The 25,272-nt window shown below is 52.0% G+C and overlaps 1 protein-coding gene across 6 annotated transcripts; it reads left to right on the top strand.

The window, feature by feature from the left end:
- The first annotated feature begins 1,716 nt into the window (after positions 1–1,716).
- On the top strand, positions 1,717–12,402 carry KCNA2 (potassium voltage-gated channel subfamily A member 2). 6 transcript variants are annotated; one of them, XM_071578775.1, is made up of 3 exons: positions 1,717–1,766; positions 2,698–2,942; positions 3,768–12,402. In XM_071578775.1, exon 3 carries the CDS (start codon positions 5,003–5,005, stop codon positions 6,500–6,502), a length of 1,500 nt encoding a protein of 499 aa, XP_071434876.1. In that variant the 5' UTR covers positions 1,717–1,766; positions 2,698–2,942; positions 3,768–5,002; the 3' UTR covers positions 6,503–12,402. The 6 variants fall into 6 exon arrangements, 5 of the variants coding, with proteins under 5 accessions (XP_071434876.1, XP_071434877.1, XP_071434880.1 ...); XR_011699793.1 differs by lacking the exons at positions 1,717–1,766; positions 2,698–2,942 and adding an exon at positions 3,310–3,414 and having other exon boundaries at positions 3,768–8,242; positions 8,276–12,402; XM_071578779.1 differs by lacking the exons at positions 1,717–1,766; positions 2,698–2,942 and adding an exon at positions 3,310–3,414 and having other exon boundaries at positions 3,768–4,156; positions 4,922–12,402.
- Positions 12,403–25,272: the final 12,870 nt, after the last annotated feature.

Below are 25,272 nucleotides of genomic sequence, written 5' to 3'. Positions count from 1 at the left end.
TGGATCACTGCTTGTCTCTGGCACTCAGGGTGGTCCATCCCCTCCATCCCACCTCAGGTGTCCCTGGAGCAATGGCTGTTTGGGATTGCTCTGTACAAATTTGACCACTGTATATGGGAATAGAAATATTTCCCTTTTTCCTCCTCCAGCACTTGTGTTTCTGGTTGCCAGAAGCCTTTTGGAACTCTCTGTTGCTCCTTTTGGGACTCCCTGAGGCTCCTTGTGGGGCCATGGTGAGATGGCAGAGTGGACCAAGGTGGTGCCTCTCCCTCAGGCCCAAATGCAGGGGTTGATCCATAGGACTTAAATTTTTGTAGGAGCTTGGCCAACTCCTTCCTTTGGGGTGGGAGAAGCTTCCTCATGAATCACAGAATCATAGAATGGATTGGGTTGGAAAAGACCTCCGAGATCAGCAAGTCCAACCCTTGATCCAACCCTACTGTGATCACCAGCCCAGGGCACGGAGTGCCCTGGGCTGGTGATCACAGTGGGGTTGGATCAAGACATGGTGGATTCTCACAGTGGGGTTGGATCAAGACGTGGTGGATTCTCACTCAGTGCCATATCCACAGAATCATAGAATGGATTGGGTTGGAAAAGACCTCCCAGATCATCAAGTCCAACCCTTGGTCCAACTCCAGTCCCTTTACCAGATCATGGCACTCGGTGCCACGGCCAAGCTCAGTTGAAAAACCTCCAAGGATGGGGAATCCACTCCCTCTCTGGGCAGCCCATTCCAATCCCTGAGCACTCTCTCTGCAAAGAATTTTTTCTGATCTCCAACTTCAATTTCCCCTGGCAGAGCTTGAGCCCATCGTGCCCCCTTGTCCTATTGCTGAGTGCCTGGGAGAAGAGACCAACCCCCACCTGGCCAGAACTTCCCTTCAGGCAGTTCCAGACAGTGCTGAGGTCACCTCTGAGCCTCCTCTTCTCCAGGCTCAACACCCCCAGCTCCCTCAGCCTCTCCCCACAGCACTTGTGCTCCACTCCCTTCTCCAGCCTCGTTGCTCTTCTCTTCTCACTTGGGTTGGAAGAGACCTCTGAGATCATCAAGTCCAGCCCTTGATCCAACCCCACTGGGATCACCAGCCCAGTCCCTGAGAAGGGACTGGATGTGGCACTGAGTGCCCTGGGCTGGTGATCACAGTGGGGTTGGATCAAGACATGTTGGATTCTCTGTCCCTGGAGGTGTTTCAGAGGACACTCAGTGCCACCTCCAGTCCCTTCTCCAGCCTCGTTGCTCTTCTCTGGCCCCGCTCCAGCCCCTCAATCTCTTTCCTGAACTGAACTGAGGGACCTCGGGGAGAGCAAAGTGATATAAAATAGTTGCTTTTCACATCCTCGCCCCAGCCAAGGGCAGAGCAGCAAGTTCTGTCCTGCCTCATCTCCTTCCCCAGAGCTGCAGGGAGCTGGTGCTCTCCATCCCACCAGATCTCCCCCAGCAGATCCAGCCTATTAACAAGGAGATGGGATGGATTGGAGCCACATGGAGCAGCATCGTGTATCCAGGGATATGGTTATTTCCCAGTGGTTGAAATCTAGGTCTCTTGCTCGGGAGGAGGGGTGCGGATGGGGGGGAGGTGGTGTTGGGAGAGGGGGGGGGGGGAAGATGCTCATATTAATCTTATGAATATTCATGGAGAAGCTGTGCTGTCTTCGGAGGTTGAGTCCGGGGTAGAGTTTTGGGGGCCGGGGGTGAGAGGTGCCGGCAGCGGCGCAGAGCAGCTGCTTGTGCATTCGCCGCATGCCTGACTGCAGAGCCGACTGTAAGTTGGTGCCTTTTTCTCTCCCCCCAACCCCATCCCCGCATCCTTCCCCTCTTCCCGCTGCTCCCCTGCTTAAATAACCCTGGCCAGGAATGGTGCAAAGGGAGGGATTTTTGATTGAGTCGCAAACACGACCCCAAATCTCACCCCTCGGAGACGCAGCCATGGCTCCTGCCTGCAGTGCGGGCAGGGAGAGAACTGAGGGGCTTTGGGCAAACCTTCGGCTCCTTCATCCCCCACCCCCTCCCAGCCCTCAACTCCTAAATTTGCATGAATTAACCCCAAAGGTGCTTGAGGGAGGGCGGGGGTTGTTTGCCCAGGAAGCAGGTGATGAGGAGAAAGTAGGAGAAACAGCGCTGGGCTGGGTGATGTTAACTCAGACGATGCTGTAACTCTCTCTGTTGAGCATCACTGCTTGGATTTGGAGTCAGAGGGAGAAGCCCAGAGCTCATGCCAAATAAAAATCAGCATGTTAAAATACAAAAAAAGTAAATTTCGATGCTGTTAAACAAACCGGGGGTGTTTAGGGAAGCGAGAAAGGGGAGGAGAGTGTTTATGGGCAGGACAAAAACTGTTTATTAAAAAAAAAAAAACCCAACCAAACAAAACCAAACCAACAAAAAAACATTGAAGGCTGGTTGATTTTTTTTTTTTTTTGTGAAATGGGGGATTGTGACTGCCAGATCTTTCCTGCAGCAGCAGAAAGGTGGTGTTTGTGGAGTTCTGGTGTGATGCTGGAGGAGCCAGGGAAGGTCAAATCCAGCTGAACTCCTGAGAGAGCCACTGGGGAGTGAATGGTGGGGAGGAAAATGCAGGAAAAGGAGAAAAACTGGGACAAATGCAACCTCTTCTCCTCTGGGCCTGGCAGAAAAGGGTTAAGAGAAGCGATTGAATGCTGCAAGCCTCGTCAGGGTTGTACTATTTTTTCTAGTGCATAAGGAGAAGGGAGAGGAGGGTTGCACGGAAAAGGGAAATTTCCAAGAAAAGAGGGATCTGCGGCAATATCTGCACCTCGGGGGATGAAGAGAGGAACCAACAGGCATAAATGGCCTGGAGATGGCTGAAATCTTTGCCGAGGAGATTGGGACCGTGGGGTTATTATCCACCTGCCTCCCCTACCCGGTTCTGTAATCCTGGCTCAAAGTAGACAAGTCGAGTTGGAACTGAAGAAGGGAGGTTAGAAGGGGTTTTATTTCATTTGGGAGAGGGGAAAAAAAAAAAAGGCAAAAATGAGAGGCTGGTTGGCCCTCTCCGGGTTGAGCATCTCCGTGGCGCGAGGCAATGCAGGATGATCCAAAGAAGCGCTCGCCGGGAGGAGGGATGTGAGGACCCGACACCCACCGGGGACACCAATCTCAGCATCCCCGGGAGGAATTTCACCCGGTGGAGTCGAATTCCCACGGGGGTGGGTCGGCCCTGCTGGAGGGGTGTTGGCTTTTGGGAGGATGGGGAGGGTGGCTGGAGGTCGTGTGGGTCGGGGCCCTCAATGCGGGTCCTTGGAGCCACCAGTGGGGGGCAGGTGGCGTTGCGGGGGGACAGACAAGGACCGGTGCGGGGTTCAATCTGGCGGATGAAACCAGAACCTCTTGAATCAGCGGGGGACGCGACGCAGCGCCGTGGATGCTGCGCCCGCTGGGTGCTGTGCCCGGTGGGTCCCATCGACTCCGGGGGTCTTGGCGGTGTTGTGGCTCTCCGTGGCTTTGCAGAACCTCGGCGGCCGGGACGGCTGCATCGTTCCCCCTCCCTCCTCTGCCTGGCACCGGCTCCTTCGGGCAGCGGCCCCGCGGTGCGGAGCAGAGCGCAGGGAGAGGGGGCTCTGGGTTTTTTCCGCCCTGGCTCTAGCGCTCCTTCGCCCTCGCCTCGCGTTGCAGTGCGGGGCGGGCGGGCAGCGGGCAAACAGCTCGCGGGGAGGGAAAAAGCGGGTGCCTGGAGGAACCGCGGCTTTGCAGATGCTCCTCTGGGACCCCCGACAGCTCGTTACCTTCTCGGTGTTTTTTCCAGGCGATGCCATACCTCCCGAGGACACTGGGGACATCGGGTTTTGCTGAGCTTAGCAGCTTTTCACCGGCGTACCGAAGGCATCAGACAGACGTTCATCTGCCCTGAAGTGCAGATCTGCAACAGCTCCCGGGAAGACTCTGTCTCTCTGTCTCTCTGTCTCTCTTTTCTCTCTCTCTCCAGTCCAAACCATTACAAGACCTGACTTCCATCATCTGGAAATCTAACCCCTCTTATGTCCCTTCTCCTTTTTCTACGGTGACTCACCATTATTTTTAACTTTGAAGAGAGAGGAAATTATGGGGATCTTGGAAGCCTCTATTTCTCTCTAGGATTTCCCCAGGGTCAGATAATCGGTGTTACTAAGACACACTAAGATTTGGCTTCTCCAGGTAATGTGATTTGTTTTCTGTGTGCCATGGTGGTTTGCAGAGGATGACAAGAGCCGGGACACCAGCGGCCGAGGAGGGGGACTGCGGTGGTCCACGGGGAATCGCCAGCTCCACATTCCAGAGCTTGGCTGCAGGCAGGGACAGGGAGGGCAGCATGTCGCCGAGCCGCCGCTTCGTGGCCTGGGCGAGAGGATTGGGAAGGTGTTGAACTTAAAAGCCGAGCTGGAGCTTTCCTAGAGGGTTGATTGCCGCAGATCGCACGGTTAAATGTTAATTAACACTTCGCTGCATGCCTGGGAATGAGCTGAGCCCGGCACCCCGTGGGGTCCCCTCAGCACTTCAGGGCTGGATGAGGTTATTTTTTGTCCTTTCTTTCTCTTCCATTCCCCCTCTTTGCTTTTATTTTTTTTCGGGTTTAGACCAAAAATAAGCCCTGCTTTGCCAATGCCAGGTTTTTCCATGCTGGTTTTGAACAGGTGATGGTTCCTCAGGTGTTTTCTCTGTTCCACCTAATGGGTTTAGATGGGAGTGATTGAACTCTGTCCCAAGGAAGGCAATTTAACCCTCTAAGGAAAGGAATAGACGTACTAGTGAAGGGATCTGCTCTCCTCCCCCCAACTTTATTCCATCTCTCTCTTTCTCAGCAGGGGCGATTTTCTTTCTTCTTCTTTTTGTTTTTATTCTTTTTTTATTTTCTCTTTTTTAATCTCATCCCTTCGCCTTTTCATGAGACTCTTCCAACCCTACGTACCTGTCCTTCTGCAGGATAGTAGCCCTGCCCTGAACCCGATCCCACCACCGGGCCCTGGGAAGAGTTTAGCATAAGGATTTCTTTGAAACCCCAATATGACAGTTGCTACTGGAGATCCTGCAGATGAAGCTGCAGCTCTGCCCGGTCATCCGCAGGACACGTACAACCCTGAGACCGACCATGAGTGCTGTGAGAGGGTGGTCATTAATATCTCGGGGCTGCGCTTCGAGACGCAGCTCAAGACACTCGCCCAGTTTCCAGAGACCTTATTAGGGGATCCTAAAAAGAGGATGAGATATTTCGACCCTCTGCGGAACGAGTATTTCTTTGACCGGAACAGACCCAGCTTCGATGCAATTTTGTACTATTACCAGTCCGGGGGGAGGTTGAGGAGGCCGGTTAACGTGCCCTTAGACATCTTCTCAGAAGAGATTCGATTCTATGAACTGGGGGAAGAGGCGATGGAGATGTTCCGGGAGGATGAAGGCTACATCAAAGAAGAGGAGAGGCCGTTGCCTGAGAACGAGTTTCAGAGACAAGTGTGGCTGCTCTTTGAGTACCCCGAGAGCTCAGGCCCAGCCAGGATTATAGCGATTGTCTCCGTCATGGTGATTCTAATCTCCATCGTCAGCTTTTGCCTGGAAACGTTGCCCATTTTTCGGGATGAGAATGAAGATATGCATGGCAGTGGTCTGAGCCACCCCCCCTACTCCAACAGCAGCATGGGGTACCAGCAGTCCACTTCCTTCACAGACCCCTTCTTCATTGTGGAGACACTTTGCATCATCTGGTTCTCCTTTGAGTTCTTGGTGAGGTTTTTTGCCTGCCCTAGCAAGGCTGGGTTTTTTACCAACATCATGAACATCATAGACATCGTAGCCATCATTCCCTATTTCATCACCTTAGGGACGGAGCTGGCCGAGAAGCCCGAGGATGGTCAGCAAGGCCAGCAAGCCATGTCCTTGGCCATCCTCCGAGTCATCCGCTTGGTGCGGGTCTTCAGGATCTTCAAGCTCTCCCGGCACTCCAAGGGCCTGCAGATCCTGGGCCAGACTCTCAAGGCCAGCATGAGGGAGCTGGGCCTCTTGATATTCTTCCTCTTCATCGGCGTCATCCTCTTCTCCAGCGCCGTTTACTTCGCCGAGGCCGACGAGAGCGAGTCCCAGTTCCCGAGCATCCCCGATGCCTTCTGGTGGGCTGTGGTTTCCATGACGACTGTTGGCTACGGAGACATGGTCCCCACCACCATCGGGGGGAAAATAGTGGGTTCCTTGTGTGCCATCGCTGGCGTATTAACGATTGCCTTACCAGTGCCCGTCATAGTGTCCAACTTCAACTACTTCTACCACCGGGAGACAGAGGGAGAGGAGCAGGCTCAGTATCTGCAAGTAACCAGCTGCCCAAAGATCCCCTCTTCCCCTGACCTAAAGAAAAGCAGAAGTGCCTCTACTATTAGTAAGTCTGATTATATGGAGATTCAGGAAGGTGTAAACAATAGCAATGAGGATTTTAGGGAGGAGAACTTGAAGACAGCCAATTGCACCCTTGCTAACACAAACTATGTGAATATCACCAAAATGCTCACTGATGTCTAGTTGCTAAAATCTAGTCATGTATTTAAAGCTGAAGTGGAACAACTGCAGATATTGAGCTCTGCTCTGCGTTGTAGTTAACACAGTATTTTCTACGGTGTATATTTGGTTCTGCATGGGAAGCAATAGTTGTGTAAGTGACTCTTAACCTTTGATTTCCACACTGAATAAGCATCCATGCAAAAAAAAAAAACCAAAAAAAACAACAAAAAATCCCCAAACCAACAAACCCAAACCATTTTATTGCCCTTCTCCCATCCCTGGTGGGTTTCCAAAGGCACAGAGGGGACTTGGAGCAGTTGGATGGGGATGTGATGGGCAGCTCCAGGCTGTGCCAAGTCCCTGTCCTGGGTGACAACCAGCTGGGAGAGGTCAGGCAGAACTTAATGAAGGGACGATGCGGGCGAGTGTCCGAATGGCTGGAAGGCTCCGGTTTCCACCCTGGGAATGCCAAGCCCGGACGCGTCGCCCAAGCTCATGTTTCATAACTGAAAATGCTGCATGCTGCAATAGTTTCAGCCACTGCAGTGTGCCTGTGTGAGGCCCAGGGGAGGGATAATTAGTGTGACAGCACATTATTTATTAAGTCTTAAATTTTCTATGCCAGGCATCAGGAGGGCCGAGTAAATAAATCAAGCACTTGGATTTTATGTATTTCTTTAGATGATGCTTCCATGCCCAGTAATTCCAGGCTCACCAAAGACACCTCCACTGACACATTGAAAATGAGTTGGAAAAGCATCTTTTTTTATATCTCTATATAAAACAGGAGCAACTATGCTGTGGCCTATAATATATTTATACTGCAGTGAAATTTAACCAGTAATACAGTACAGCTGCATGGATATTTGTTGCATGAATCTGAATATTTAATACACACACAAATATATATTTTCTTAGTAGACTATACAGTATTCATGTTTATAGTGTTTATAGATTCTCCTGTGGCTTGAAGGAGATTCGTGGAAGTTCAAAAATCTCAATTCTAGTTAAAAATAGGATGGGGAAAGGCAAGTGCTGACAACAGTTGGAGAGATAACAAGGCAAAGCCTGAGTGTCTGAGCACTGAGACACAAGAGCCGACTAAGAGAGGGAAGGTGAGCTGAAAGTTAAACACCTGCACTCATTATGGGGTTGGTAATTAGTCATCAGTCTTGGTGTCAGGAGCAGAAACCCCAGCAGATCAGAGAGGGCACGAGGAGCAGGTGGAATTGCAGGTTCTGGCTCTTCTGGCTTGTTTGTTCAGCAGTTTTCAGCTGTTCCCGTGCAATTCTGACGTGTGTGTGTGTATGTAGATATTTAGAGAGCGACTACAAGGCCAAATCCTCAGCAAACAGAGTTCTTGGGACATTGGGGACTTCCCAGTTTAGGAGTGCTGGGATGGTGGCACACGGGCTGGGGCAGGATAACCTGCCCTGTGGAGCCCATGAGATGTTTTGGGCGGGAAAACTCCTTTTCAACCATGTAGAACCCCAGGGCTGGGGGTTTATTCCTTTAGGATGAAGAGAGCATGTGCTGAGGGAGGGCTGGATCTGAGCTGGTGCCTCTGAGCCTTTGCTTTGCCTTCCTCCAGGGTTTTCAGAGTAGTGATCTGGGGTTCAGAGAGCCCGAGGTTATCTCTGTTCTTCATCCCTGATGGAATTTGGGGATGGGAGCTTTTGATTCAGGGGGATCTCATCTGCTTTCCCAACCCCATCTGGGTTTCCCTGTGTTTCTCCCATTGCTGACAATCCCCAGGGACAGGTGTCCTGTTCCTCTGCCAGGTCAGGGGGACAGGAATGCAAACACCTGCCAAGGTCATGGTTGATCAAAGCCTCCCTGGGCTGAAACAGGGTTCAGTTGGGGTGAATTTGGTCAGAATTGGGGCATGGTCAGTGCTGTGCCACTGCATGAAGTGTGGGCACAAGGAGGCAATCCCCCAGCAGGGCACATGGAGGAGGTCAGAGACCCTTCCTGAGCTCAGAGAGGAAAACTCTACTCAAGAACAATAAACCAACCGGTGCTAAGATATTCTACAGCAATGGCTCCAAATGCTGCTCCAGGGCTGGATCCACCTGGGGCTGAGGTGGCTTCACTCAGCCAGGTGGAATCACTCCTCAGTTTTATTTGATTCATTGACTGATTCTGGCCTGGCTGTAATTAACACCATGGCTAGTGCATGAAAGTCCTGCCTTCTGCTTGGGGCAGAGGACCAGCAGGATCCACAGGTTGGGGCTCAGGGGTCCTCAGAGCCCCTGGCCTGTCTCTAATCTCATTATATTGGGAGTCCTCTGCTCCCACTTTCCTGGGGCAGCTCAGGAATGGAAACCCCTGAAACTCCCCCATACACACAAAAAAAATCAACACAAGCAAAAGCAATAAATTTTGATCCCTGAAGCTCATCCTGTTGGATGAGGCAGGGCTGGCAGGAGTTGCCATCTCGGGCACAATTCCCAGAGCAGTTGGCCAAGTTCCTTTGCTCTGGCTTGTGGTAGGTCTGTGGGGACCTGAACTTGCACAGGGATGTGCTGGGATAGTCCTTGCCCACCTCTGGGTGCTCCTACTCTGGGTGATCCCATTCCTGATCAAGGTTGCTGCTGGTTTTCTTGGGAGGATTCTGGCACTTGGTGAGACTTTGTGAAGCTCCCAGTTGTTTATTACCTGTGGACTTGGGATGGTTTGGGATGATGGGCCAAAGCCTCGGGTGCTGTTGTGGCTTGGTGAGGAGGAAGGTCGTGTTTTCCTCAGGGGAGGGGGTGTTTGGGGAACAGTTTTCCTGTGGGCTTTCCAAGGCCAGGCAGGAGGGGAGAGCAGATCTCTAAGTAGGATCAGGCACATCCAAACCCTCTCACCAGGCTGAGGGATCCCAGCTGCCTTTGGAAGCCCCAGAGATGCATTGCAGAGATAAATGGGGACGAAGAGCAAGAGGCCACTCTGCTGTTGTCACCAATGTGAGCTGACATCTGTCCTCATGGCAGGGCCAGCACGGCCAGTCCCTTCCGTGGGACAGATCCTGCACCTCCCACACTGACCCTGGCAGATGTTCCTGGGCAAGACAAGTCCTGGTGGGAGATTGGCCCTGTGCTGCCCTTGTTTGGAAAACAGGGAAAATGCCCAGATTGGTGCTCAGATGTTTGTTCAGGGTGGCAAAGGTCAGTGGGGGCCGTGGCTGGAAGGGATCTGTCCGTCTGCACGAAGCAGAAGGGTCCAGATCTCTCTCTTGCAGAGAGAAATGGTCCCCCTATAGCTTTTAATGGGATTTGTGCCTGCAGGTCGGAGCTCTAGTGCTATTTCTAGCTTTGCTTCTGACTCATTGATGTGATCTTGAACCAGTTTTTCAGGAGACTGTTATATTTTTTTTCTTTTTCTTTTTCTTTTTTTTTTTTTTTCTTAAGGAATTTGGTTTAAGAGGCTCTGGGCCTGTTTCTGTGGAGATGCTGAGCATCCCAACCTCCTCTTGACTCTGAAGGGGTGGAAAAATGAGCTGCAAAATGGCTCAGAGTGAGGATGTTAAATGAGGTCCCACCATCAATGTCTCATGAGGCCACTTATTGGGGGTGCTCTGGTTCCTTTCCTCCTTCTGAGGAGAAACTTGCCCTCTTCAGGATTGGGATGGAGGACTGGAGCTCTCTGGCCTGTGGAGATGCTCCTGGAGGAGACAGCACCTCTATTTTAGTTTTATCCTTTGTGCCACGAGTTTAGAGAAATGGAAATCTGGGATTAAAGGCAGGTCGTCTTCTACACCCAACCTCACACCCAAACCTTCAAGCAACCCATCAATCCTTCCAAAACCTCTGCTAAGGGCAACAGGGTGAGGCTCAAATAGCAGCTGGATGCTACCAAAGGATTAGGAGAGAATGATCTCTGTGGGGCACTGATTTATTGGGGAAATTAATCTCTGCCAAGAGATTTTGTGACAAAGTCCTCCAGATCTGAATAGGGAGCTCTGAGAAGAAAAGGATCTCTAGATTGGCACGTGGGTGTATAAATATGGGCATATTTGTGCATAAATACACAGAAGGAGAGAAAAAGACAGGGGAGGAGGAGGCATTTCAGGAAGGGCCTTGCTTTGTTATCAGATAATTCCTGGGTCAGCCCTTGAAATCGCTGCCAAAGTCTTGGAGCTTCTCCAGAGCTTGGAAAACACTTGAGGATGGGTGGAAGGGAAGGAGGGCTGGATCTGGCTTTGGAAATAGGAGCATCCTGAGGGGCTGGTGGCACTCAGCTCCTTGCAGCCCTCTGCAAACCAGCAGCTTTGCACTGTCTTTCCTCCCGATCCCAAATCCCCGTGTTGGGTCCATCCCAACCGTTTCTGTGACTGTGCAGGGAAAGCCAAGACTAAGTGGAAGGGATTTGGTGGTGATGCAAATGCTGTGCTGGACCAGGCAGGGCTTTGAGGTTACTTTTTGAAAATGGCTGGATTTTAAGTCCCTTGAACTCTGGCAACTTTTGGCCCCAGTGTGACAGCTGTTTGAAACCAGGGTGGGTTTATCATGGAATCATGGAATGGTTTGGGTTGGAAGGGACCTTAAAGATCATCTTGTTCCACTCCCTGCCATGGGCAGAGACACCTTCCACTAGACCAGGTTGCTCCAAGCCCTGTCCAACCTGGCCTTGAAATGTCTCTCAAGGTCTATACTGTGAGAGCTTATTCTCTGTCTCCATCCATAGGGTCAATTATCCATGATGGGTATCCATAATTGTTATCCATGGTGGTTATCCATGCTGATTATCCATGGTAGTCATCTGTGGAAGATGGTCAGAGTGCTGCCAGGGTAAAAGGGGCTGAGGAAAGGAGTCAGCCCCAAACCATTTTGTTCTGCACCCAAAATCAGGCTGTGGCTCTCTCCTGTTTGGGACCAGCCCTGAAGGGAACAAGGATCCCCCCCAAGCCCAGTTTCTGTCCAGAGCCCTGCCCTTCCCCAGCCCTCTGTGAGCAGCACCCCATGGCCTTGGTCTACCTGTGATGCTGCTGCCTTTGGCTGCCCAGATTTCATCCCCCTGTTCAGACCTGGCTGCTCTGATCCTGCTGCATCCCATCCCTGGGGGAGAGGGATGGGCCTCCAGTGACATGAATCATCCCTGGGAGTACAGAACTAATTTACCCCCAGACACAACATCCCCCAGCTCAGTTGTGCTCGATGAGAGAGGAATTCCTTATCCAGGTTTTATCTCCAGAGTGGGGATGGTTTGACTTGTAGGAGCCACATTGTGTAACCACACAAGGTCCAGGAATGGACCCTTAGGGGACAATGTCCCCTCCTTAGCTCTGCCTGGCTGTCCTGAGCTTGGGGTTGGTCTTTTGGGGTTTGGGGTTTTTATTAATTACTATTAATTTTTTAATCTTTTCTGCTGCCTATAAGCCTGTAATTATCTGTTTGCACTTGCTCCCTCATTGCCTGAGACCGTGCTCTTGTCCTCCAATGTCACCCCCAAAGAGCAAGGGCAGAAAAGGGGTATTGGATCAACTCTGCATGTGGTGCCTAATTCGGGCAAATCGATAGGAAGAGGAAACCCAAGGACTCATCCCAAGGATGCTGGAGCTGAACCTTTTGTTTCCATGGTTACGGGAGAAATGGGACCAGGAGTGGAGAGAGAGGCCTATAAACTGTTAAAGGAGGACTCGTGGGAATTTCAAGTCATTTAACCATGCACTTGCTAGACAAAAATTTAGCCACCAGCTGTACTTGAATTGCACAGTGTTTATAGACGTTCCTGCTCTTATTGAGGGTGTGGGGGGGTGGAAAGGGGCTGGGGGACCCCCAAGTCAATAAGTCTGCCCATTGTATATAGGGATGTAGATCTGTGTACATACATATCCCAAATGAGCATTTGCTGTCTGGTTTATCATGAGTGTATATAATTTATTCTTCACAGAGTATCACGATTTTTGTAAATATCGGCACTAATTAAGGGAAAATAAATATGTATATTATTGAGGAGTTGTTTTGATATCAGTTCTGGGGAGGGTGGGAGAGGAAAAAAACAAGTGGTTGTATTTCTGGTGTGGTTTTTCTCTACAATTAAACCTTCTGCCAGAACAGGAAGAATCAATTTGAGCCATGGAAAAAATCACTTTGTGCTCTACCATCAGCCAGTTTGCAGGGCCTGGTGGAGGGGGAGATGCTCTGGGAGCAGCTGATGGATCTTGGTGATGGACACCAGGACTTATGGACATGCTGCAAGGTGTGTACAGCATTCCTGAGGTATTTGCTCCATAAAAGCTTCCAGCTCCAAGGAAAAGGGGCTGGAACTGGTGCCAAGCCCAAGTTCCCCATCATTCTCCACTCTTCCAAACTGAATATCAGCCATGTCCATGCAGGTAACAGAGTGCTGGGGGATAAACCTGCTCTTGGAAACTTCATGAGCACCCAATGGTTTGTTTTTGTTTTTTGTTTTTTGTTTTTTTAAGCTACTGGTTCCTCTTGGAAGGGATCCCTCTTGGAAGGCAGGGAGGGTGCAGGTAGCACATCCAATGTGGAGTTACAAACCTTGTATCCCTGGTGATGTCTCCGAGTAGGATCTCCAGCAGGCAATGGGGATGAACTCCCTGGGATGGCCCCAAATCTGGCAAAGGAATGGTTTGGTTTTCCATCCCCAGGGAACAGCTGGAATAATATTTTCTTTTGATGTTTTGTCTCCTCTCCCACGAGTGTCTTGGGGCAGCAAAGGGCAGGGGAAGCATTAGGGCCCCTTGGTATTTGTGTTTTGGGGCTTTCACAGGCAATGAGGCTGCTCTGGGCTTCTCTTCTCACAGGGCAGAGCCAAGACAACCCCTCTGCTCTGTGTTAGTGGGATGGAGAGGAAACACAAGGAGAACAAAGAGATTCTCCTTCTGCCATGATGGGCAGGTCCTGCTCAGCTCTGGGAGGTGACACCACCTGGTAAACCAAGGGTTAGTGCTACACCTACATCTCAACCCCCCCAAATCCCCTCACACTGGTCATGGAGGAGCCCCTGGTGTGGGCTCAGAGGTTCAAGTATCACTTGTGTCAGTGTGGCCACTGTGTGATCCAGGGATGTCACGTCCCAATCTTGCCTCAGTTTCCTCATCTTTAACAGCTTCCTGAGCTGCCTCCAAGGTCCCAGCAAACTGCAAGTTGCAATATTAGGAGAGTGAAAATGCATAAATGGGTGGCTGAACCTGTGGTGGGATGTTGTTGGGCAGAGAGGAGTAGCCAATTATGAACATTTAAATGTGGAAAACCATCTGAGTGCACCAAAAAAAGAAATATTCATGAGCAATTGTACCTTGAGCAAAATGTCAGTGTTTGCCATAATGCTGAGTGGAAGTGACCCCCAGACTGGCCCAGTTTATGCTCCTCAGATCCATTTCCAAGCCCAGGAGATCATAGAATCACAGAATCATAGAATGGACTGGGTTGGAAAAGACCTCCAAGATCATCAAGTCCAACCCTTGGTCCAGCTCCAGTCCCTTTACCAGATCATGGCACTCAGTGCCACGGCCAATCTCAGCTGAAAAACCTCCAGGGATGGGGAATCCACCCCCTCTCTGGGCAGCCCATTCCAATCCCTGAGCACTCTCTCTGCAAAGAATTTCCTTCTGATTTCCAACTTCAATTTCCCCTGGCAGAGCTTGAGCCCATCGTGCCCCCTTGTCCTATTGCTGAGTGCCTGGGAGAAGAGACCAACCCCCACCTGGCCAGAACTTCCCTTCAGGCAGTTCCAGACAGTGCTGAGGTCACCTCTGAGCCTCCTCTTCTCCAGGCTGAACACCCCCAGCTCCCTCAGCCTCTCCCCACAGCACTTGTGCTCCAGTCCTTTCACCAGCCTTGTTGCTCTTCTCTGGTCCTTCTCCAGCACCTCAATCTCCTTTCTGAACTGAGGGGCCCAGAACTGAACACAACACTCAAGGTGTGGCCTCCCCAAGGCAGAGTCCAGGGGAAGGGTCACTGCCCTGGCCCTGCTGGCCACGCTAGTTTGGATCCAGGCCAGGATCCCCTTGGCCTTCTTGGCCACCTGGGCACACTGTTGGCTCCTGTTGAGCTTCCTGTCCCTCAGTCCCCCCAGGTCCCTCTGCCTGGCTGCTCTCCAGCCACTCTGTGCCCAGCCTGGAGCGCTGCAGGGCTTGGGGTGGCCAAAGGGCAGGACCTGCACTTGGCCTTGGTGAACTTCATCCCATTGGAATCAGCCCATCCCTCCAGTCTATCCAGATGCTCCAGCCAGCTCCAGCAGATGCCACACCCTTGCCTTATCGGTGTCCTGTTGGTTGTGGGTTCTTAAATACCTAAACACCAAGTGGCAGGAGGAGTTTGCAGAGCAGTCTGAGCCGTGGCAGGAGGAGGCCGCGAGGCAGACTCGGTAATTATTTTAAATTGCCAGAATGTCAGCGTGCAGTGCCATCCCAGCCACGCTCTGAGGATGCAGGAGATGCCATCAGGAGTGGTGCCTCCTCCTCCAGCCGAGCTGCTTGTGCTTTTGCACCCTCCAAAAGGGCATGGAAGAATCACCCCATCCTATGGGAGATCTCCACATGCCTGGACAGCCCTTTTGCCACCACATTGGAGGCTCCCAGCCTGTGATCCCGACTGTGGAGAGCAGCTGATCCCACTGAGTGCAGCCTGGCTGGTTCTGCCTGTGCTAACTGACCTACTTTCCACCACTCTATTTGCTGAGTGTCACCTCTGCCAAGCAAAACCCCATGAAATTCCTCATGGATCCACTCCAGAGCTCGTAAGTCAGAGCCCTCCAAGGTCACACAGTGATGCTCCCCATCATGGGAAGACCACAGTGCACACGTTTGCAGCAGCTTCTCTCCCTGCTGAGGGGCTGAATCCCTCCAAATCCTGCTTGTTTCCATCGAGGAAGGCAAGGATTCAAGTGCCAAGGAAGCACTACCTGTGTTACTTCTCCTGGAAAGCTCAGGATGCTCAAACCCCATTTCAGCCCATCGCATGTTCCCCGGGGACCAGCAGGAGTTTTCAGCTGCCACTGAATCCACTTCCATTTGCCAAAGTGGGTACTTGGATCCTGAAAGCACCTCCCAGACTGGAGCTGTGGGAAGGCCATTAAGTGAGATGCTGAAAATGGGAAAGGGAAAATGATCCCACACTTGAGATGCTGCTGCTCTCCTGGTGATGCTGCTGCTCTCCTGGTGGTGCTGCCGCTCTCCTGGTGGTGCTGCCACTCTCCTGGTGATGTTGCTGCTCTCCTGGTGACGCTGCCACTCTCCTGGTGGTGCTGCTGCTCTCCTGGTGGTGCTGCCGCTCTCCTGGTGATGCTGCTGCTCTCCTGGTGATGCTGCCGCTCTCCTGGTGATGTTGCTGCTCTCCTGGTGGTGCTGCCGCTCTCCTGGTGATGCTGCTGCTCTCCTGGTGATGTTGCTGCTCTCCTGGTGGTGCTGCCGCTCTCCTGGTGGTGCTGCTGCTCTCCTGGTGGTGCTGCTGCTCTCCTGGTGATGCTGCTGCTCTTCTGGTGATGCTGCTGCTCTCCTGGTGATGCTGCTGCTCTCCTGGTGGTGCTGCCACTCTCCTGGTGGTGCTGCCGCTCTCCTGGTGGTGCTGCTGCTCTCCTGGTGATGCTCTGTGGGGGCTTGGAGTGGTGGGACCCAGGTGGGAGCTGGTGCTGAGCTGAACCAGCCCTGCTGCAGTGCGGGTGATTCCACAGAGCCTTAACTCGGTAGCTGGGAACACAAAATCTGCAAGGGTGGGCGTGTGAAGCAGAGCCCCCACAGTCTATCTTTAGGTAACCTCTAGGCAAAGGTTTGTAGCTTGCACAGCTCCAAGATGCACATTTATCCCACAGCTCTCTCTGTAAATCAGGCCAGGTCTCTCTTTTTCCTTCCCACTTCCTCCTTGCTCCTTCTTCTCTCTCCTTTGCATTTGTGTTGGGTGTTGAAAAACCTATTCCTGGCAGCAGAGCTCTCCTTTGCACCCTGGAACAGTGTCCCAGGTGGGAGAAAGGGGGGTTGAAGCAAAGAAAAGTGAATTTGTGTGTATTAAAATCTGAATTTTACAGAGTCATAACTGGGCCTGCTGAGGCCCCACATCTACAAAGCTTCAGGGCAGACAAATAAGACCCAAGGACTAAAGTCAGCTCTTCCCAAATGTTTGGATAGACCCCAATATTTCGTCTCCCATCTCCAGTGCTACCAGGATTTCCCAGGGAACACCTTCCTCATCCCAGAGATACTTGGACTTCTCAGTTCTTTGTGCCTCTTTGTGCCATGGTAAAACTGCCTCAACTTTTTATACTAAAAAAATAGTGGAAGAATCTGAGTCCAGTTTCCCAAAGGCTCAGCAGAAGGTTTTCTCCCCCCCTTCTGCCCTCTCTGCTTTGTGATGGTTGGGGCAAAGCTCACTCACCACCCTGGGTGGGCACAGGAGCTGGGACATCAATCCATGCCAGAATTCCACGAAGTTCCTCAGAGGAGTCTCTGGGAGGTTGTTGGTTTAGAGGAGTTCACAGGCACCCAAAGGGATGGGAACTGCAGCCTCGGGTTGGCAGAGAAACCCCAAGGCCTCTGACAGCTCTGAGTTTGTTTTGCTGCTTCTTCAAAGCCTCTGAAACTACTCCCAGCAAGAGCAGCAATGGGGTTTGGGGAGCTGGAGATTCCAAGGTCATCCTGCTCTTCACACCCACATGGAGACCAGCTTGGCACAACCCACCAGCTGCCTCCTCATCTGTGACCTCCCTCCATGTCTCCCTCGCCTCAGATCCACAAGCACCGGGCAGGATGAGGCCCCAGGGGTGGGTTGATTTTTTTTTTTTTTTTACCCAGCAAGAGGTGAAGGTTTGGGGCAGGGAAGGGAAGCAGAACAAATCCCTTCTGCCAGGCACCTGCTCCCTGCCTGGGCAGAAATGCCGCCGGCGCAGCGTTTGAGAGCGGAGCCTTTTCCGCTTAGGAGAGGGGTTGTCTTCCACTGTCCTTTTATCCTTGGCTAATTAAAGGCAAATCTCTGCTGAAGGAGCACAGCTCTTCATAGCTGAGCTTAAATAACTAGAAAGTGGCTGCAAATGCTTGGAGGCAGCTGCAGAAATCCTGGGCAGAAATAGCATTTTTATCTCACAGCTTTACCAGCTTTGGCTCTGGGGATAATAAAATTTCTGAGTTGTGGAAGGAGGTAACAGCAAATACTGCCCCATATTGTCCGAGTTTACAAAGGGATTCATTGGATGGATCAGCTCAACTCCCAAGTCTTCCCTGAGCAGGACATCAGAGTGCTATGGGGAGAGGCTGAGGGAGCTGGGGGTGTTCAGCCTGGAGAAGAGGAGGCTCAGAGGTGACCTCAGCACTGTCTGGAACTGCCTGAAGGGAAGTTCTGGCCAGGTGGGGGTTGGTCTCTTCTCCCAGGCACTCAGCAATAGGATCTATGGGGGGTCCATGGGGGTCTATAGGGGATCTATAGGGGTGTGTGAGGGTCTATGGGGTGCATGGGGGTCTATGAGCATCTATAGGAGATCTATGGGGGGTCTATGGGGGGTCTATGGGAAGTCTGTGGGGGTGTATGGGGGGTCTGTAGGATTCTATGGGGTATCTATAGGGGGTGTGAGGATCTGTGGAGTCTCTGGGGGTCTCTGGGGGTTCTATAGAGGGTCTCTGGGGGGTCTATAGGGGATCTATAGGGGTGTGTGAGGGTCTGTGGGGTGCATGGGGGTCTATGAGCATCTATAGGAGATCTATGGGGGGTCTATGGGGGTTCTATGGGGAGTCTGTGGGGGTGTATGAGGAGTCTATAGGATTCCATAGGGTATCTATAGGGGGTGCGAGGATCTGGGGGTCTATAGGGGATCTGGGGGGGGGTCTATGGGGTGTCTATGGGGGGTCTATGGAGGATCTGTAGGGGGTGTGTGAGGATCTATGGGGTGTATGGGGGTCTATAAACATCTATGGTGGTCTATGGGATTCTATAGGGCTCTATAGTGGTGTGCGAGGATCTATGGGGTGTATGGGGGGTCTATGGGATTCTATAGGGTATCTATAGGGGGTGTGAGGATCTGGGGGGTCTCTGGGGGGTCTATAGGGGGTCTGTGGGGGTCTATAGAGGGTCTATGGGGGATCTATAGGGGTGTGTGAGGATCTATGGGGTGTGTGGGGGTCTATAAGCATCTATAGGGGGTCTATGGGGGTCTATGGGATTCTATAGGGCTCTATAGGGGTGTGTGAGGATCTATGGGGTGTATGGGGGTCTATGGGATTCTGTAGGGGGTGTGTGAGCATCTATGGGGGGCTATGGGGGGTCTGTGGGATTCTATAAGGCCCCAGACACTCAGCAATAGGACAAGGGGGCACGATGGGCTCAAGCTCTGCCAGGGGAAATTGAAGTTGGAGATCAGGTAGAAATTCTTTGCAGAGAGAGTGCTCAGGGATTGGAATGGGCTGCCCAGAGAGGGGGTGGATTCCCCATCCCTGGAGGTTTTTCAGCTGAGCTTGGCAGTGGCACTGAGTGCCATGATCTGGTAAAGGGACTGGAGTTGGCCCAAGGGTTGGACTTGCTGATCTTGGAGGGCTTTTCCAACCCAATCCATTCTGTGGATGTGGCACTGAGTGAGAATCCACCACATCTTGATCCAACCCCACTGTGATCACCAGCCCAGGGCACAGAGTGCCAGAGTGATCACAGCGGGGTTGGATCAAGGATTGGACTTGCTGATCTCGGAGGTCTTTTCCAGCCCAATCCATTCTATGATTCTGTGATCTTGTGGCAAGGGGGGATTTGGAACAAGAGGATATTTAAAGTTCCTTCCAACCCAAACCATTCTGTGATTCCATGAGCTTGCATGGCCATGGTGAGGTCCCACCAATCTCTGAATCATGTCCCAAGAAACAAAGGTGTTCACTGGTCTCTGGGCAGCTGTTTCTAGACCAAAGCCCTCTCACCCCCAAGGAAAGGTTTGCAAGCAGCTGGATCCCATCTGGAAGGGGCCTCACTCTGCTCTGGCAGCTGTCGAGGAAGATGAGGGAAGCTGGTCCCACATCCTGGGTGTTGAGTCCTGTGGAGCTCAAAATCAGGCTGGAGGGATGGAAAGGGTGGAGAGAAGATGGATCATGGCTCTTTCCTTCCCAGTTTGCTTCAGCAGCTCTCCACCCACCACCAGTCCCACTTTGCTCCAAACCTTGTATTTTATCCCTGTGGGAGGGCTGGGCAGGCCCAGGGGAAAGGAGAGGGCTGGAAGGTGTTTTGGCATCTTCAGGTGTCTAAAGCCAAGCAGTTTGGTCTGCTGGGGTCACCTGGGCTCAGTGTGCTCCGTGGAGAGACTGGCACATCCAAGGGATGGAGGGATGAGGCTCCCCTTGGCTGTTGGCCTCCCTCCAGCAACTGCACAGATGGCTGCAAGTTCTTCCACTTCCAGACTAGTCTGATCCACGCTCTTGAACATTCACATGCTGGTTATTTCCACTCTTTAAAAGGCAGAAGGAGGATTTAACCCTGAAGGACCTCCATCAAATCAGAAAGAAGGATGCTCTGCACTTGTATAACATCTCCCAGCCAGGCAGCCCAAAGCACTTTATTCACAAATGTTTTGAAAGGGTTTGAGTTACTGTAATGCCCTGAAACTCTGAAGGATGAAAAAAACCCCAACACCAACAGAGCATTTGGTATAACAGGGCATGATTTCACAAAGACAGACATAGAAAAAAGAAAAAGGTTGTGGCATCCAGTTAGGCTGGCAAGAAGCAGGCCCAGGGAGTAACTATTATTATTCTGGAGCTGCTGTTCCATGGCTCTCACACGGTGCTTTTCATTAGGAGCTCTAAAGTGCTTTAGCAAAGAGGAGATTCAGATGTCTGGTCTGTCTGCAGCGACTCAAGCAGAGGAGAACAGGCAATGGTCTTACACAGAAGCTCTTGCTGCAGTTTGACTGGTTGAAGGGCAAGGGGCTTGTCTGCTCAGCCCCCAATGGCATTTCAGTTACTCTTCAGCTTCTTGAAGTCTCCCTGTGCTGCAAAAGGTCCTGAAAAACCTCTCTCCATTAGCACCTTTCACCCCACCCAGCATTCCCATTCCACCTGCAGCAAATGCAGCAGACGTGGATCATTTGGACACTCATGTGATAAGGAACCTTCCCAGGGTGGTGGGAGATGGGAGATCCCTGGGTGAGAACACTTGGTGTGCCACCCTGGAGGGGGTTGGACCACACAGGAGGCACAAGGACAGAGAGAAAGGGCATTGAAGAGCTCCCTGGCACAAATCCTCCTCTGGTCTCCCTCCCTGTGCTGGCTGGGGGCCAGCAGGGAGCATTGACTGGCCTCCACCATCACCCTGAGGATGCTCAGGCTTCAGACACCTGGGACTGACCCTGGAGCAGCAGCTGCTCCATTGTTGCAGGCTCTTTGGAGAAGAGAGATCCTGGCACTCCTGCTGCCTGCAGCATCTCTCAGCAGGGAGGAGCTGGAAGGTGAGCAGGATTCATGTACTGTCCAGGTGGAAATACTGCTTGGGAAAGAGCAGAAGCCCAGCCCGAGGGCAGGTGGTACTTGTCCCTCTACTTGGAGGCCCCAAGGTGCTCCTGGGTGCTGCTGATGTTCATCCAGCACTGGAGGGAGCCTGGGATGGATGTGGGGCAGCACAGGAACTGCTGATTCTCTTGGGGTGGTTTTGGTGAGCTCAGCCTTGGCCTGGGGCCCCCCCACTGCCTGTGGGGACTCAGATTTTCAGCTGCCTTTGCCATTTGGCTGCTTTAGCATTGGAAAGTTGCACTGGTTGGCAGGTGGGTACCCCAAACTTCCATAGGACTTATGCAGGAACACAGAAATAACACCAGTTAAATCCCAGTGAGTGCTCATTTGAGGTCCCTCCATGTCCTAGTTCAGCCTTAATGATGGTGCTGTAGAGGAAAATAACTCATGGATTTACCTCAAGTGCTTTCCAGGCAAGATGGGGGCACCATGGCTGTGGTGGGAGTTGTAACAAGGAGGAAACAGCCCCTGAGAGCTCCAAAAAGAGAAGCCAAGGCCCTTTTAGCTGTGACAAGGCATTGCTTTCGTGCTGTTCCAGGTAAGTAGGATTGAAAGGGGGTGGTTTGTCCCTGGCAGGGCCTCAGGGGTGTCTCCACTGGGCTCTGCTGTGGGATGTGGCTCCCAGGAGCTCGTCCTCTCCCTGCTGAAGCAGGAGCAGCATCCGCAGACCTGCCAGCTCAGCACAAAGCTCAAGGATTAGACATTCATTTGCCAGAAATAGAAAATTGGGGGAATGTGTTTTAGTGGATTAAATACACTCCAAGAGGCTGCTGATGTGCAGAGAGACGACTGTCCTATCGATCCCTGCCCTCATCCCACTTCCCACCCTCCTCCTGGCCAGGATGAACCTCACTCTGTGTGGACCCCAGGGACTGACCCTGTGGCCAGGAGGGGATGATTTGTCACCCTGGTAGTGCTCCTGGGGAATGGAGAGCACTGGAGCCAGACTTCCCACCAGGCTGGTCCCCTGGGGGATGTCTCACTGGGGCATTCCCAGAAGGACTCTCCTCTCGGTCTCACTGTTGGGAACCCTGTTAAGGTCAGCAGAGAAACTCCTCCACATGATTCATCCAGTTAATTTAGCCCTTTGCCTCGGGGCAAGAGGAGGAAAGCCTGGAAAGAACCTGGATTTCTGCATTTATGGTGGAAGGAGTCAAGGAAAGAAGCTGGAATGAACTGAAGATCCTTCCCTTCCAAGTGCCACTCGGATTTCCAGGGCACCTGGAAGAGCCTCACTAAGACCTGGTGTAGGTTGGGTGGGGTGGGAGGGCTCTGACACACCCCCAGGCAGAGCAGTGCTGAGCTGTGGGGTTCTCATGACTGGAACCACTTCCCACCACCAGCTCCATGCCTGGATCTGTCCTTCCACAGCGGAGCCATAAGGACATGTCCCTCTGCTCTCTCAACTGCTGCCTCTCATGCCTGCAGAGGAGATAGAAGACCCCTCTGGATGCTCCTTTTGTGCCTTTGGTGTGCTGGGATGTGCTTTGCTGGCTGCCTGTGCTCCCACCATCTGCTGTGGTGGAACAGTGCCCGCTCACGCCTTGGCCCGATGGTTTTCCAAGGAAAACCCTTGCCAAGCAAAAAGGGGTTGAGTGGCCAACCCACACAATGCTGGGGGTGCCACAAGGCTCAGTGATGGCACCCTGGGGACAGCAGGGTGGCTTTGCTGGGTGGCATCTCTTGCTGTGATGGGTTTGAGCCATGGCTTCCTCAGGAACCAGGTGTAAGGAAATGGACATTACATAAGAATTCCACACGTGTTTTCCATGGAAAGAGGAGGAGGGGAGGTAGGAAGGAGTTTAGTCTTCCTTCTTCCAGCAAAGCTTGGGGGAGCAGAAGGAACCCAGACAGTCCTTTTCTTCAGTTGGTTCCCTAACCCAGGACATGGTGAGATTGTCCCATTGCCTGTTCTCCTCCTTTCTTAAGTGTTTGATTGTATTTGTCTGTTGGTTTGGTTTGGTTTTGTCCCTCCTTGTCCCTTGTTACCCCTTTCCTCTTCCCTTTTCCCCAAACAGTGTGTACAAATTGCACACAACGTTGTAGATGTCAGAAAATACAATTTCTCTTTTAATTCAATTCAGTTTCTTTTGAGTTCTTGCTTTTCTTTTCAGGTTATTTTTTCCCTTTGCTGGGAAGACTTTGGGAGGAGGGAGGAGGCCAGTCCAGGGTTGGACAAAGGACTAACCCAAACCCAGACACTTGCACACCCATCTATGGCCCAGCTGAGCTTGTTTCCCTGAATCCTTTCCCTGGGAATGCAGGGAAATGAGAATTTCCTGGCCTTGCTTCTCTGCCCAAAGGGGGGTATCTAAACTGAGACTGGTGATGTTGGTGGAGAATCTCTCTCTGTTGCCCATTGATGGTGCTCTTGGCAGCAAGACCCCATGAAGTTCTGCTGGGAATGGCCCCATGTGTGTGAGAGATGAGGAGATGAGTCAAGGATGTTCCTAAAGGTGCATCTTTCCCCACACCAAATACGAGTCATCTCATACCCTTGAGTCATCTCTGCTCACACAAGTGTTTTCTGATGCTGAAGAGGAACCCAGAGGAGCACAAAGGTCCCAGGGCTTTGGGACAGCTCAGTGCTGGATTTTCTGGGCAACTGAATGGATTCATCCCCAGCTGCCCAGCTCGGGCTGCCTTTGGTTCCCGGGGCTGCCAAAGCCCCAGCACCTTCTGCCATGTCCTTGGTGCTCTGACCCTGCACATGTTCCTGGATTTACTCAGGTCTTTTGCTGCCAGATAGTGGACCTCAAAATGCCTGGAGATCCTGGTCCTGCTTTCCTGACTTCATTGAGGGTGAAGTTTTGCTGCAGGGGGTGATGGTGAGGATGGAGGTGCCCAAGTCCGATTGGAATGGGGAGGCTCAACACTTTGGATCCCATGGGAGAGCCCAGACTCTTCCTGGAGGGGAATATTTTGGATGTGTTTCCATGCTGACTCCTGAGCACGAGCTACCAGATGGTCTTTCTCGGGGTATCCTATTCCTTGTTGTCTCACTATTGGTCAGAGGCTGTTCCCATGGGATCTGCCTCTTGGCTGCACATTCCCAAGCCAAGTAGACGTGTCCTCTTCACCAAATCTGTCTACAAGAGGATTTCCAAATCCAACAGAGGAGCAGAAGAGATTGCAAGGGACCTGGTGAGGCACCTGCAGGGAGATGAGGCTGAATCCAAGTGTCTTGAGAGGGTGGAATGTCCTCAGGATGTCCTGGTGATGTTTCCACCCTGGAGCAAAGCCACCCCTTTTTTAGTGACTTCCTGCTTAGTTCTTAAAAGCCTTGGGAAGGATGTGGAGATTTCCAGTGGCCTTGGGAGAGACAAGAAGTCTCATATGGTTCTTTTCCCTATTGATCCAACCCTCTGGAAAAGATTTTCCCTCCCAAAGTTATTGTCCACTTATCCTCCCCAACCTTCCTGCAAGGCCTGGAGCTCCCTCTCCCATCTGCTGTTTTCATAAATAAATGATGAGTGGATTGATCTGTCCCTTCCCTCCCACTCCAGACCTCTCCCCCTTGTCCATTTGTTGGGTTAAACTTCTCCAAACTCTTCCAGGCAGTACCAAAGCACAATTCCCCTTGGGATGAGGTATAAGCATCTCTCCTTCACCTTTGATCTCTCCTTGGCTCAGACTTAGGGCTGGTTTTATCCTTGCTCAGCCACTTACCTGTGGGATCCCATTCCAGACCCCTGGAGTGGGAGGATGACGAGGTGTTGGTGGGATGGATGTGCCCACTCTGGGGTCACCACTGGGGCACATTTAGGCAGGATCATGCCCACACTTCAGCCTGGCCCTGTGCCCCACAGCAAAGCTTGTTCTGCACCTTTTCTTCACCCTGGAAGGATTTGTGCAAATCCTCAAAAAAAAGAGAAGGTCTTGTTGTCCTGTGTGGGCTTTAAACCCCCATCCCACTGCACTGAGCATTTCCTGGGGTGTCTCCCCCCTGCTAAATGTGCTCCCTGGAGGAGAAGGGAGGAAGGGGCCAGCCCAGCAGTCACAAACTCAGTTCCCAGTCCCCCTTACACCAGACTTGTCCCCTCCTGACGTGGTTCACCGGCAGCTGCATCTCCCTATTTAGAGGAAATCTATAAACCACTTAGTACAGAGTGAACCCTTCAGCTTTCCAAGGGCCTTCTGCAGAAAATTGATCAGCCAGGGCTTTCAGCTCTATTTTTTTGTCCCCTTTCTTTCTCTTTCTCTGTTTTTCTGAAGCCACCTGAGCCCCCTTGGCAGCAGCACCTCATGGGCCCCATCTTGCCCCACCTCTTGTGCAGTTGGATGAAGTCCCACAGATGATTTCCCTGTGCCCAGTGGCTTTTGAATCCTTTTTTGTGGGGTTTGGGGACATTTTGAACCCCCTCAGAGGTCA

The sequence above is a fragment of the Pithys albifrons genome, chromosome 28 (assembly GCF_047495875.1).
Source record: "Pithys albifrons albifrons isolate INPA30051 chromosome 28, PitAlb_v1, whole genome shotgun sequence".
In the NCBI taxonomy this organism is placed as follows: Eukaryota; Metazoa; Chordata; class Aves; order Passeriformes; family Thamnophilidae; genus Pithys; species Pithys albifrons.
Note: the sequence above shows the minus strand (reverse complement) of the source record. Positions and strands in the feature narration are given on the sequence as shown.